At 47.5% G+C, this 14,277-nt stretch overlaps 1 protein-coding gene across 2 annotated transcripts in view; it reads right to left on the minus strand.

Annotated features, from left to right (window-relative positions):
- Positions 1–461: 461 nt before the first annotated feature.
- Positions 462–14,277, minus strand: part of MTAP (methylthioadenosine phosphorylase) — a 29,222-nt gene continuing 15,406 nt past the window's right edge. Inside the window, exons 6-8 of one of the 2 annotated variants that reach the window (XM_081176942.1) lie at positions 12,771–13,010; positions 4,971–5,093; positions 462–2,304 (exon numbers count right to left, since the gene is read on the minus strand). In XM_081176942.1, the coding sequence (XP_081033068.1) occupies positions 2,266–2,304; positions 4,971–5,093; positions 12,771–13,010 (402 nt within the window). In that variant the 3' untranslated portion in view covers positions 462–2,265. Of the gene's footprint in view, positions 2,305–4,970; positions 5,094–7,225; positions 7,262–12,737; positions 13,011–14,277 lie in introns of those variants that run through there. The other variant, XM_081176943.1, reaches the window with a different exon arrangement.

Below are 14,277 nucleotides of genomic sequence, written 5' to 3' on the forward strand. Positions count from 1 at the left end.
TGTTTAGGGGAGTTTTTAATATTTGAAGTTCTATTCTGTTTTAAGTGTTCTGTATGTAGCCACACAGAGTGGCTGGGGAAACCCAGCCAGATGGGCGGGGTATAAATAATAAAAGTATTTATATTATTATTATTGCATGGGGTTGGACTGGATCGACTCTTCCAACTCCACAATCCTGTGATTCTATCCCTGCTCCAAAATATGCCATGTTGGTATAAAGTGTTAAAACTATCTGTAGGAATTGTGCTTGGCAAAGCAAAACAAGCCATTTTTTTTTACCGCCCAGTAATATGGCTGATAGTATCCAAGTTGCCATCATCTTAAAGCAGCCATAGTCCACATTTGTTTTTATGGTGGGTGAAATCTCTCTTCATTTTATCTGACCTCTCACTTGCACATGAAAAACCATTTAGTTTGAATTCTTTCTAACCCCCCCCCCCAAGAAGTCTCGCTTACACACAGGAGGTTACGTTTGGTTTTATTAGATAGAAGAAGCACATTCTTTTTCTTAAAGGCAAGTGTGGGCGTTAAAACAAACACAGTGTAGAAATAAACCGCAGGGATATTATCTGTGCGTATCGCGTACATTCACCGACGCCACTCTAACAAACCGGAATGGAGCCATCGCATTCTTCGGAGGAATAGAGCAGATCGTCACAACACAGTAAGGCAGGTGAAATGGTTTGGTACAGAATTCTCTTAGCGCAGGCCAACGTCTTCCCAAACGCGACGCCTGTGCAATCCCAATGGTCCCCTTAGAAGCCAGCATACCCTTCCCTTCTCTCGCGACGCCACCCTTGGCGGCTAACCAATGCGACTCTTTCCGCATGCTCAGCCATGGCGCAACATGCTCACTTCAAGGAGAAACTCTGGTCCCTTGCGGGGGGCATCAAACAGGAGGCCCCCACCAAGGTCCCTGGAACGCAGTGTTTTTGCTGACCTGGATACAGTCATACCTCACGTTACGGATGTTTCAGGTTACGTATTTTTCGCTCTATAAGACGCACCAGACCATAAGATGCACCTAGTTTTTGGAGGAGGAAAACAAAAAAACCACACCATTCTGAATCTCAGAAGCCAGAACAATGAGAAGGATCGCTGCGCAGTGAAAGCAGCGCTCCCTCTCGCTGTTCTGGCTTCTGGGAAAGCTGCGCAGCCTGCATCCACTCCATAAGATGCACACACATTTCCCCTTACTTTTTAGGAGGGAAAAAGCGAGTCTTATAGAGAAAAAAATACAATAAGTCTTTTCAGGTTGCGTCCTGCGACGACCCGGAAGTACCGGAAAGGGTTACTTCCGGGTTTCACCGCTCGCACATGTGCAGAAGCGCTAAATCACGCTTTGCGCATGCGCACAAGCGCTAAATCGCGCCGCACACCTGCGCAGATATGCTGCTTCAGGTTGCACTCTTTTCAGGTTGCGCACATGCCTCCAGAACGGATCCCGTTTGCAACCAGAGGTACCACTGTAGAAGAGAATAGCTGAGGAGTCAGAAGGACTTCCGGTTGAAGTGAGCATACTTGGGACATCGAGCATGCGCAGAGAGCAGTGGCAGCATGTTGCTGGTGGCCAGCACTAGAATGTCTAACTGGAGTTATTCCATGACCTGCTGTCAGCACTGGGTGGGTGAGTGGGGGTGGGGGTGTTAGCAGCACGTTCATCAGATACCATTCAAACGCTCCCATCTAGAAGGCAACCACTTTTGTAAAAACGTAAATAAATTTATATTAAAAAAGTCTGAAAAGGTCTTAAAAAAATATAAAAAACACAAAAGAACCACAGTTCAAAAAAACAATTTCTTTGCATTTTAAAAAATGCCACTGAACAAAGACATATCAATTCCACTGATTTACAAGATTTTGGGTTTTGGTTTCTGGGTTGTTTTCCTCCCTGTCTGGAGTAGTTAAAGGGTATAGGCTGTCATCTCGCCTATACCTTGACATCTTTGAGATGGGTGATGAGCCAAGAACTTGTTAGAACTGCATACCATGACATCTTATTTTCTTGTTCCATGTCTATAAACAAGATTATTAAATGTTTGCTAATAATTCCTATTGGGTGGTAGTCAGTTCCCGCAATTAATTAAATTCCCAGTCTGGTGGGCATGTTCCACTCCTTAACCTCTACACGTTTTGTGCCAAAACGAAAAGTATTAGCAGATAGAATGAAAATGCTGCGTATTTTAACCATATAATTTGAGGGCATTGCAATGTTCTCAAAAGATGCATCTTCTCAAACCAGCTTCAGAGCATCTTGCCGTGCTTTTAATGTTTTGGTAGCATAACTGACAGCTGCAGAGTATTCTGAAACACAAAAATGAAAAAAGAAAAAGAAAATAGAGGATTACTTTTCAATACAGTTTAAAGCTTTTAATTGCTCAAAGGTATAAATGCTTTATACAAACTTGTTCTAAATTTTGGACAGCTAACTTCCCCCCAAAATTTCCTCCAAGGCAAAATAAACGAGTTCCTTTGAATTGTAAAGGAGCAAAATATTGGTTAAAAGGTAAATCAAGTCATGGAAGTAATTTTAGGATTTAGAGTCACAATAATGAAGCTGGCATTTATTACCACTTTTAAAAGTTCCAGTCACCAGGGACCTTTATGGACCTCAACCCACACTCACACAGAAGATCCTCAGTCCCGAGGGATTTATTTGGGCTTTAGCTCTTAGTTTACTACATACTCCATTTTTTGTTCTACATCTAGAATGCCATGACCTATAGTGAATACATGAAGCAAAGAAGGACAGGGATCCAAGGAAGGCAGGACACATTTTCTCTGTATCAAATGCTATTTCTTGGGAGCTGCAGAATTCCTTCCCACTAAAGGCAAAGGAAGTTCATAAAGTATAAATTTGCCATGTGTCAGGGAACTGCCATCGGAAGGACGGGAGGTGGAAGGGCTCACAGAGGTTGGGAGAGACTCAGCAGCTGAAGAGGGAACCAGCAGGGGGAGAGGAGGAGCTCCGAGGGAAAGTGAGCAGGAGGGATGGCTCAGAGACACTTCCAGCGAAAACAGTGGGGAGGTTTCAGGACCTCCTATAGGGACACCCACTCCTCGCCGGAAACTGTCACGCAGAGAGTCCAGAAGACGTGTTTCCGTTAAGGAGCTTTTATGTTGGAAGAGATTCCGAAAGCAACCACTGTCGGAATCTGCCAGCGACTGACGGAGCCATGCTTAAGGGGCTCCGTTACAGACAGAGGTTTGCGGACTTAACCAAACTCTGAAGGACAAGGATTTTACGCACAAGCAGCTCATTGTCCCATCACACCATGCTAATTGCATGGACCATAAAGAAGGTTGATCGCTGAAGAATTGATGATTTTGAATTATGGTACTGGAGGAGACTCTTGAGAGTCCCATGGACTGCAAGAAAAGCAAACCTAACCATTCTGAAGGAAATCAGCCCTGAGTGCTCACTGGAAGGACAGATCGTGAAGCTGAGGCTCCAAGACTTTGGCCACCTCATGAGAAAAGAAGACTCCCTGGAAAAGACCCTGATGTTGGGAAAGATGGAGGGCACAAGGAGAAGGGGATGACAGAAGATGAGATGGTTGGGCAGTGTCCTCGAAGCTACCAGCATGAGTTTGACAAAACTGTGGGAGGCAGTGGAAGACAGGAGGGCCTGGCGTGCTCTGGTCCATGGGGTCACGAAGAGTCGGACACGACTAATCGACTAAACAGCAACAACAAATTTCTTACAGTGAAAGGTGTGTCCTCCCAGGTCTCACCTGGGAGCACCCTCCTCTTCTCTCAGCGAAAATGAGCAATTCCAGATTTACCCGGAGTTAACCAACTCTCTCTATACACACACACACACACACACATATTCAGTTTTCCTCCATGTGTGGATGCTTAATTTATATTATTCTATGTTGCCCATACAAAGATATTACGTATAAAGCAACCTAGAAAGGACACATTTATGTGGAACAAAGGTAACGTGTTTTAATATAGTTTTGCCTGTTTCCTATGTATATACCCGGGTTATCTCCCGCTTGGAGTACTGCAATTCGCTCTACGTGGAGCTACCTTTGAAGGTGACCCGGAAACTGCAACTAACCCAGAATGCAGCAGCTAGACTGGTGACTGGGAGTGGCTGCTGGAACCACATAACACCGGTCTTGAAAGACCTACATTGGCTGCTAGTACGTTTCCGAGCACAATTCAAAGTGTTGGTGCTGACCTTTAAAGCCCTAAACGGCCTCAGCCCAGTATACCTGAAGGAGTATCGTCCACCCCCATCGTCCAGCCTGGACACGGAGGTCCAGCTCCGAGGGCCTTCTGGCGGTTCCCTCGCTGCGAGAAGCAAAGCTACAGGGAACCAGGCAGAGGGCCTTCTCGGTGGCGGCGCCCGCCCTGTGGAACGCCCTCCCACCAGATGTCAAAGAGAAAAACAACTACCTGACATTTAGAAGACATCTGAAGGCAGCCCTGTTCAGGGAAGTTTTTAATGTGTGACATTTAATGTGTGACATGTATTCTTAATCTTTGTTGGAAGCCGCCCAGAGTGGCTGGGGAAACCCAGCCAGATGGGTGGGGTACAAATAAATTATTATTATTATTATTATTATTATTATTATTATTATTATTATTATTATTTCTGCAGCGGCACCCACATCAATAGGTAAGAAGAGAATAACTTCTCTGGGACAGCATCTCTTCTACCGAATACAAGCTCTTGGTCTATCTATCACGAGCTTCCGGCGCCAGTAAAAATGTCAGGCAAAGGAAAAACAGAGGTCGACTCAGTATTCTGTTTTCCCTTTCCTGCTTTGAAATTCTGCAGCTTTCTTTGGGGCCTTTTTGTCCAGCTAGCCTTCTTTTAATTTGCTGGTTTTTAGTTTTCAAACACACATTAAGCATACACATATATCTGTTGCTCTCCTTTCGCTACACACTAACTTTTGAAACACTTTTAAAGAGTTCAGACACAAAGATATTGGGAGGAATTAAAAATATATTACTTTCAAGTTCTGCTGGGTTTCTGCCCAGTCCATGGAACCGATCAGGGGTATAGTAGTCAGCAGCAAGCTTGTTGCTTTATTGGCGTTTTCCTTCAATGTCTTCAACACTTTATCCACCGAAACCTGGAAGTACAACAACAATGAAAGCAAATTCCACTGAATTAAAAAAAACCACACACACCACCCATATACTTATGAGTTGATATGTATAGGATTGCATACTGGAGAAGTTCAAAACAATATTTAAATGTCTCCGGCATGGGTAGGCAAACTAAGACCCAGCCCAATCGCCTTCTCAATCCGGCCTGCAGATGGTCCGAGAATCAGTGTGTTTTTACATGAGTAGAATGCGTGCTTTTATTTAAAATGCACCTCTGGGTTATTTGTGGGGCATAGGAATTTGTCCATTTCCCCCCAAAAAACTATAGTCCGGCCCCCACAAGGTCTGAGGGACAGGGGACCGGCCCCCTGCTGAAAACGTTTGCTGACCCCTGGTCTCAGGTAAACTTTGTGATGCATTGAATTCAAAAAATTGAGTTTGCAGCTGACTGTTGAGTGGAAGGGGGGAGGAAGAGAGAGATGCTGGCAAACTTCGTGGTATATCAAATGCATTACAGTGGAACCTGGGAAGCCAAACGCCTTTGAACTTGAATGTTTTGGCTCCCGAATAATCAAAAACCGGAAGTGATTGTTCTGGTTTTCAAACGCTCTTTGGAACCCAAACGTCTGATGTGACTTCCGCGGCTTCCGATTGGCTGCAGGAGCTTCCTGCAGCCAATCGGAAGCCGCGCCTTGGTTTCCGAATGTTTTGGAAGTCGAATGGAATTCCAGAACAGATTCCACTCAACTTCCAAGGTACCACTGTACTGCTAAAATATACGCAGGGGGACATGAGAAATCTTCCTCCATGTTTCCCCAAAATACTCCTCCCCATGAAAACAGGGGGCAACTATGTTGATTTTTAGTGCTGAAAGGAAAGAAAGAAAATAAGCAGAACTGGGAAGAAGACGAAACACAAATGAAAGAAGAATGGATTTTAAAGCTAATGGGCTTTGCAAAACTGGTGAAACTAACAGCAAAATTATGAAACTGACATGAGGGACGATGCCTGGAAGAATGGAAGTCCTTTTGGGAATATCTGAAAAAATGCCATGATCAGATGAAATCGCAAGCAGGATTTGAAATATAAGCAGTGGAAGGAAAATGATAATACACTGGTACCTTGGTTTTTGAACGGCTTGGCTCCCGAACAAATCAGCTCCTGAACACCACAAAACCAGAAGTAAGTGTTCCGGTTTGCAAATGTTTTTTGGAAGCCGAACAGACTCCCGGAACGGATTAAGTTCGACAACCAAGGTACCACTGTATTTGAAATGGAAGAATATGTCGTAGGTGAAATTTTCTCAGAGTGCAGTATGTAAATAGGATGGGATTAACAACAGGGTGGAAGGAAAGGCGGGAAGTCAAAAGTTTAAAGAGAAATGTAAAACAAATTTGAAATCTGGAATTTATATGTAAAGATTTAAAAGTGTAGTAAAAATTTCATCTCTGCCAAAAAGGGGGGGGGGGTTCCTTCTGAATATTTTTCGTATCTCCGTAAAACTGGGGTGTCACCACAAACCTGCCAGCGCCTCCCCCTTCTTCTTTTCCCCCCAATTTTTTATTGGTTTTCACAACATTATAAACAAACAAACACATAAGACAAACAAACATAAATCATAGCCTTATTGAAAATTACTCTTATTAACATTGTTAAGTGACTTCCTTGCTTCCCCTTGGCTGAATTTCATTGCATATCCTTTTAACGGTTTTCCAAATTGCAGTTCTTATAAAATTTAACTTAGACATTAACATCCTTAGATCTTCACATTATGAAATTAAACATATTAATTCATCACTTAACATATTAATTCATCACTTAACATAAATAAAATCCTAAACCAATTAAGTATCTGCAAGCTGTTTTCAGTTAATTTAACTTAACATATTTAACTAAGTAATCATTAATTTTTGTCCATTCTTCCTTCCTGATACTCCTCCTCCTTCTGTTAGCGGACTCTTCCGGTTAGGTCGGCTAGCTCTGAAAAATCCATCATCTTCACCTGCCATTCTTCTATTGTTGGTAATTCTTGGGTTTTCCACTTTTTAGCTAACAAAATACGAGCAGCAGTTGTGGCATACAAAAATAATTTAACATCTTTCTTGGGCAATTCCAAACCTGTTATTCCAAGAAGAAAGGCCTCTGGTATGTATGGCGCCATTTTAGCTACCTAAGGATCCCTGCTTGGCAACTGTGAGGGTTTGATTAGCTGCTTGTGCGTGAAAACGTGCTCCCTCAGAGTTTGTGCGCCCCCACAAACCTCCGTGTGTGACGGAGCTTCTCAGACATGTCTGCTCTAGTCACTAGTAGAGTCCGACAGTGGCTGTCTGCGGAAGCGTTTCCAGCAAAGAAGTTCCTTAACGGAAACGCGTCTCCTGGACTCACGGCGTGACAGTTTCCTGCGAGGTATGGGTCTCCCTATGGGAGACTCCGATACCTCACCACTGTTCTCGCTGGAAGCCTCCCTGAGCCCTCCCTCCTGCTCGCATTCCCTCAGAGACCCACTCCTCCCCCTGCTGGTCCCTGCTTCAGCAGTTGAGTCTCTTTCATCCTGCCTGAGTCCCTCCACCACCTGATGCTCTGATGGCAGTTCCCTGACATCCACCTCCCCTCCAGGGCCCCCCTCACCCCCTCCCAATTCCTCCCCCCTGGGAGGTGAAGGGCTAAAACCCCGAAACGAATCTTCCTCATCTTCTGACGTCTCGAACAATTCTCTCCATCGATCGTCGTCCTGGCCAGCTGAATCCTCCTCCTCTTCAGAATCTGGGAACCCCTCCAACTCCTCTTCCTCGTCGGTGGTGGCAAAGTATTCCCTTCGGAACCTCGCTACAGGCTGAGGTTTACGTGGGAACCTCTGATGAAAAGTCTCTATTAAAACCTCGTCATTGACATCCTCTGCCCTAACCCAGGTGTTTTCCGACTCCGGTTCCCCTTCCCACATTACCAAATACTCTACTTGATCTCCCTTCCACCTGGAATCGAGGATCTCCGCTACATGGTAGCTGTGTTCCTTCTCCTCCATTGCTGGTCCCCTAGTGACCCTCCCCTCACTGTCTCCTCTATACGGTGACAACAACGACCTGTGAAAAACTGGGTGCAGCTTCATGTGGTTCGGTAACCGGAGCCTGAAAGCCACTGGATTGACCTGCTGTATGACTTCAAACGGACCCAGCCTTTTGGGTCTTAATTTCTTACAACCTCCTTTGAATGGCAACCCTTGGGTTGACAGCCACACCTGGTCCCCCACCCTGATGCTTTCACCTTCCCTTCTGTTTTTGTCTGCTTGCCTCTTATATTCCTCCTTAGCCCTGTTTAAGTTGAGTTGGAGCTGGCGATGGATCGCTTCCATTTCTTCCACGAACTGTTCCGCAGCTGGAACGCTCCAGTTCTCCCCCTCCCCCCCTGGGAAGGCTCTGGGATGGCACCCGTGATTAGCCAAAAAGGGGCTCATCCCCGTGGACACGTTCTCTGCATTGTTGTAGGCAAATTCTGCCAACGCCAGCTTCTCCACCCAATCATTCTCTCTGTCATTAACATAACACCTCAAATATTGTTGGAGAACCCCATTTGCTCTTTCCGCCTGCCCGTTGGTTTCAGGATGACGGGCCGTCGAGAAATTAACCTCTACATGCAGTAAGCTCATGAGCTTCCTCCAGAACCTGGAAGTAAATTGTTTCCCTCGGTCTGAAACCACCCTCAAGGGGGCGCCATGCAACCTAAACACATTCTCTACAAACAATTTGGCGGTTTCTTCTGCTGTAACCGCATGTGAGCAGGCTATGAAGTGGGCCATTTTAGTTAACAGGTCTACTACAACCATGATGGCTGTTTTCCCTCTAGACCTTGGCAGATCAGTCATGAAATCTATTGCCACTGCTTCCCACGGTCTCTCAGGTGTGGGCAGTGGTTCTAATAAACCAGCCGGCGCCTGCCTCTCCCCCTTGGCTCTTTGGCATTGTTCACACCCTCTCACATACTCCCGCACATCTTCCCTGACCTTGGGCCACCAAAATTCCCTGGTAACCAGCCACATGGTTTTGTGTTGCCCAAAGTGCCCTGCTGTGGGGCTATCGTGCAGCTGCTTGAGTACTTTCTCCCTCAATTCCCCTTCAGGTATATATAACGCTCCCTTATAATACAATGCCCCATTTCTCTCCTCAAAACCACCGGGTTTGTCTTCCTCCCCTCTGAGATCCCTGAGTTTCCCCTGGGCGTATGCATCCTGCACCGTACCCTCTACCAATTCCCTTTGCCCCACCAAAGTCGCCCCACACACCCAGCGGTCCTCTGGAATGATATGGGTTTCTTCGGGTGCTCCCTCCCCCTCCAAATATTCAGGTTTGCGTGAGAGAGCGTCCGCCCTAACATTCTCTGGGCCTGGCACATAACAAATCTCAAAGTTAAATTTGGAGAACTCTTGGGCCCATCTCAACTGCCTTTGGTTGAGCACTCGCGCCGTTCTCCAGTACTCTAGATTTTTATGGTCCGTGCACACTTGCACTTTATGTTGTGCACCAACTAGCAGATGCCTCCATCTCCGGAACGCCTCATGAATAGCAAGCAGTTCTCGGTCGTACACCGTGTAGTTCCTCTCGGATTTGTTCAGCTTCCGCGAGAAGAAGGCACACGGACGCCACTCCGACTCCTCCTTCCCCGGCTGCAGAAGAAGCACCGCCCCTATGGCTCTGTCAGATGCGTCTGTTTCAACCCTTAGCTTCTTTCGTAAATCCACATGCAGAAGTTGTTCTTCAGAGGCGAAGGCCCTTTTCAGTTCCTCAAACGCTCGCTCCGCCTCCGCCGTCCATACAAACTTCTTCTTACTGCTGAGACAGTCAGTGATGGGCGCCGTCAGATGGGCGAAGTTGCGGATGAACTTACGATAAAAGTTTCCAAACCCTAGGAACCTCTGCACATCCTTCTTGGTTTTGGGTGTTTTCCATTCCAGCACTGCCTGTACCTTGCCGGGATCCATGGCCAATCCCTTGTCTGACAGGCGGTACCCCAGGAATTCCACCTCCTTGGTATGGAACCGACACTTCTCCAGTTTGACCCACAGCCTGTTGGCTTGCAGTCTGCTCAACACTTCTCTGACGTCTCTCACATGTTGCTCCTCATTCTCAGAATACACCAACACATCATCTAGAAAGGCAACGCAATTCTTGTAGAGCAAAGGGCCCAGCACGTGGTTCATAAAAGATTGAAAACACGCGGAGCCTGCTTGTAATCCAAATGGCATAACGAGGTATTCAAACGCCCCCAAAGGGGTAAACATGGTGGTTTTCCATTCATCCCCTTTCCTTATGCGTATCAGGTTGTACGCCCCCCTTAGATCCAGCTTTGTGAAAATCTTTCCCTTCCTCACCATGGTCAAAATATCATCAATTCTGGGCATAGGGAACGCCACCGGTTCAGTCACTGCATTCAGCCGCCTAAAATCACATACAAGTCTCGGCTTGTCCGCATTTTTTTTGTCCACAAAGAACACTGGGCTCCCCCCTGCTGCTTTGGACTCTCTGATGAAGCCTCTCTTCAGGTTCTTGTCAATGAACCCTCGCAACTCCTGCATTTCCCTGTCTGACATGGCATACAACTTGCCCACGGGAAGCTGTGCTCCAGGGAGTAAATTGATCTGACAATCAAAGGGTCTATGAGGTGGTAGTTGGTCAGCTTCCTTCTCGCTGAACACGTCGCTGAGATCTGCATACTGTGGTGGTACCTTCACCTTCCCCATTACTTCAGTCCCTGCTAGGGTGGCTTGGGCCCCTACTGAACCCTTCTCCCCTTTGCAGTGTTCTAGGCAATGTGCTGAACCAAAGGACACCACTCTTTGATGCCAGCCAACCAGCGGATCATGTAGAGCTAGCCAGCTCATTCCCAAAATAATGGGAGCGCCTCCCAGGGTGGCCACATTAAACGCTATCAGTTCTGTGTGCCTTGCCACCCTCATTATCATTGGGACAGTCTGCAAGCGGACTCCTCCTCCCAACAACTCCCTGCCATCAATCGTGGTCACCTGCAGGGGGTTGCTTAAAGGGATGGTCTGTATCTGGTGTTCAGCAGCAAACTCCTTGCTCATAAAATTGCAGGAGCTGCCTGAGTCCAATAGCGCCTTTATTTTTAGGGGATGCCCATTCTGCAGCTCTAGCGACACTTCAATCACTAGAGCAGGTCGAGGAGCTTCTGGCACGGGCACTTTCACTGCTCTTTGGCCTGGCTGCAGTGCCCCAATTGTGGCAACCAGGCGTTGGCTTTTACCTGCTCCGCTCCCCCTTCTTCTCCCCCCTCAACAGCTCCCACCATCCCTTGCCATTCCTTCCTCTGGGGGCAGACTCTGGCAAAGTGGCCTGGCTGTTGGCAGAGATAGCATTTCCGGGGGCCCTTTCCCTCCTTCTTAGCTCCCTCGCTGGTTTTTGAAAATGCGCGCGCGCGCGCTGTTCCGATTTCCATCGGCTCTGCCGGCGGGAAAGCTGGCTCAGGAATGTCTGGAATGCGGAACTCCTTCCAACGTTCCCCTCTCCCTTCCCGCCTCTCCAAGGCTCTTGCCTCCTGCCGCGCTCCTATGGTCAGCGCAGATTTGGTCAGCTGATCCATAGACTCCGCCCTGGGGCTCCGTGCCAGCTCGTCTTTCACCCCCGAAGAAAGACCTTCTTCAAATAGCATTTGAACGGGTGCCGCCGATAAATCCCAACTCAGTCTGTGAATCAGCATGGTAAACTCAGTCCAATATTCACGGACAGATCGACTCCCCTGCTTACAAGCCATTAGCTGTCTGCGCACCACCCCTTCCTCAATCTCGCTGGAAAACATGATATCCATTGCACGAAAGAACTTCATTGTGTCCTTTAGTATGTCATTGTGCGTTGCCATTAGGGGTCGAACCCAGTCTCTAGCCCCTTTCTCAAGATGCCCAATTACAAAAGCAACTCGCGATTCCTCATCAGGGAACTCATCGAACTGCACATTAAGGGCATATTGCATCTCTGTCCTAAAAGCATGGTAGTCCTTGGGGTCCCCCCCAAATTTCTGCACCAATCCTGGTACCTTTCTGGGGAATTGAGTGGCTCTCCCCTTCTTGTCTGCATCCTGAGCCCTTCTCTCCTCCAGCCTCGCCGTCTGCAGGGCCAGTTGAACCTCCAACGCTCGGTATCTATCTTCCAAGCTTGGACCAGCTCCAGCCCCTGCTCCTCCGGTTCCGGTTGGTTCGCTCATGATGCCTTCTCTTGCACAGGCAGCGTACAAAGACTGTCGGACTGCTGTGAGGGTTTGATTAGCTGCTTGTGCGTGAAAACGTGCTCCCTCAGAGTTTGTGCGCCCCCACAAACCTCCGTGTGTGACGGAGCTTCTCAGACATGTCTGCTCTAGTCACTAGTAGAGTCCGACAGTGGCTGTCTGCGGAAGCGTTTCCAGCAAAGAAGTTCCTTAACGGAAACGCGTCTCCTGGACTCACGGCGTGACAGTTTCCTGCGAGGTATGGGTCTCCCTATGGGAGACTCCGATACCTCACCACTGTTCTCGCTGGAAGCCTCCCTGAGCCCTCCCTCCTGCTCGCATTCCCTCAGAGACCCACTCCTCCCCCTGCTGGTCCCTGCTTCAGCAGTTGAGTCTCTTTCATCCTGCCTGAGTCCCTCCACCACCTGATGCTCTGATGGCAGTTCCCTGACAGCAACCAAACCTAAAAGCGAGAAGCAACTGTCACTCACGGTTTCTTCATGTTCCTTCCAGCAGTCGTAGTCTGTGGCCATGGCAATGCTTGCATAGCAGAGACCAGCTTCCCTGGCAAGAACCACTTCGGGGACCGTAGTCATGTTGATGACGTCGCCTCCCCAGCTGCGAAACATGAGGCTCTCAGCTCGGGAACTGAAACGCGGCCCTTCGATGGTGATCATGGTCCCTTTGGAGTGGGACTTGATGCCAAGCTTCTTGGCCACATCCATAAGGACCTGGACACACAGAGACAGGACCGTCTTTAGCATATGTGCCGCTAGGGTGCAAAGATCCGCCCAGCGCCCCCAAATTTAGTTTAGCAGTCTTGTTAAAATCTATTTTGGTAAAGGGAGGGACGCGGGTGGCGCTGTGGTCTAAACCAAAAGAGCCTAGGACTTGCTGATCAGAAGGTTGGCAGTTCGAATCTCCGTGACAGGCTGAGCTCCTGTTGCTCAGTCCCTGCTCCTGACAACCTAGCAGTTCAAAAGCACGTCAAAGTGCAAGTAGATAAATAGGTACCGCTCTGGCGAGAAGGTAAACGGCATTTCCGTGCACTGCTCTGGTTCGCCAGAAGCAGCTTATAGTCTTGCTGGCCACATGACCCGCAAGGTGTATGCCGGCTCCCTCGGCCAATAAAGCGAGATGAGCGCCGCAACCCCAGAGTCGGCCGTGATGGGACCTAATGGTCAGGGGTCCCTAAAAGGTAAAGGACCCCTGACAGTTAAGTCCAGTTGCAGACGACTCTGGGGTTGCGGCGCTCATCTTGCTTTCAGGCCGAGGCAGCCAGCGTTTGTCCACAGTTTTTCCAGGTCATGTGGCCAGCAGGACTAAACCACTTCTGGCACAACGGGACACAGAAACCAGAGCAGCGCACAGAAACGCTGTTTACCTTCCTGCCGGAGTGGTACCTATTTATCTACTTGCATTTTGACGTGCTTCCGAACTGCTAAGTTGGTAGGAGCAGGGACCTAGCAAAGGGAGCTCACCCCATCGTGGGGATTCGAACCGCCCACCTTTCGATCAGTAAGCCCAAGGCTCAGTAGTTTAGACCACAGCGCCACCCGCGTCTATTAAAACTATATATATATATATATATATATATATATATATATATATATATAATCTGTTTACAAAGAATTATGACAAAAGCAGCAAGGCACCAGCCCTTTAATGCACCTCTTTAAAAAGTAATATGCAGGTTAACCACAATATCAAGTCCTCCCCCCATCCTTTTTTTTGTAATGTACAAAATATGTACAAATTACCACTGGGGGAGTGGTCATTCTGTATTGATTTGTTTTGGATGTTTGTATGTGATGCCAATAAAAGTTTTGATGATGATGATATGGGTACTATTTCTTGTTTCTCCCTCTTTGCATCTTATATTACTCTGTGTACTTTTGTAATTTTATATTTATTTTTCTAATAATTATAATGATAAAGTAATCTGCAGGAAGAACAGGGAAGTGGCTCAGCATTTATCAAGTGGCAACCCCCCCCCCC

Source organism: Podarcis bocagei (assembly GCF_964188305.1).
Source record: "Podarcis bocagei genome assembly, chromosome: 17".
Classification (NCBI taxonomy): Eukaryota; Metazoa; Chordata; class Lepidosauria; order Squamata; family Lacertidae; genus Podarcis; species Podarcis bocagei.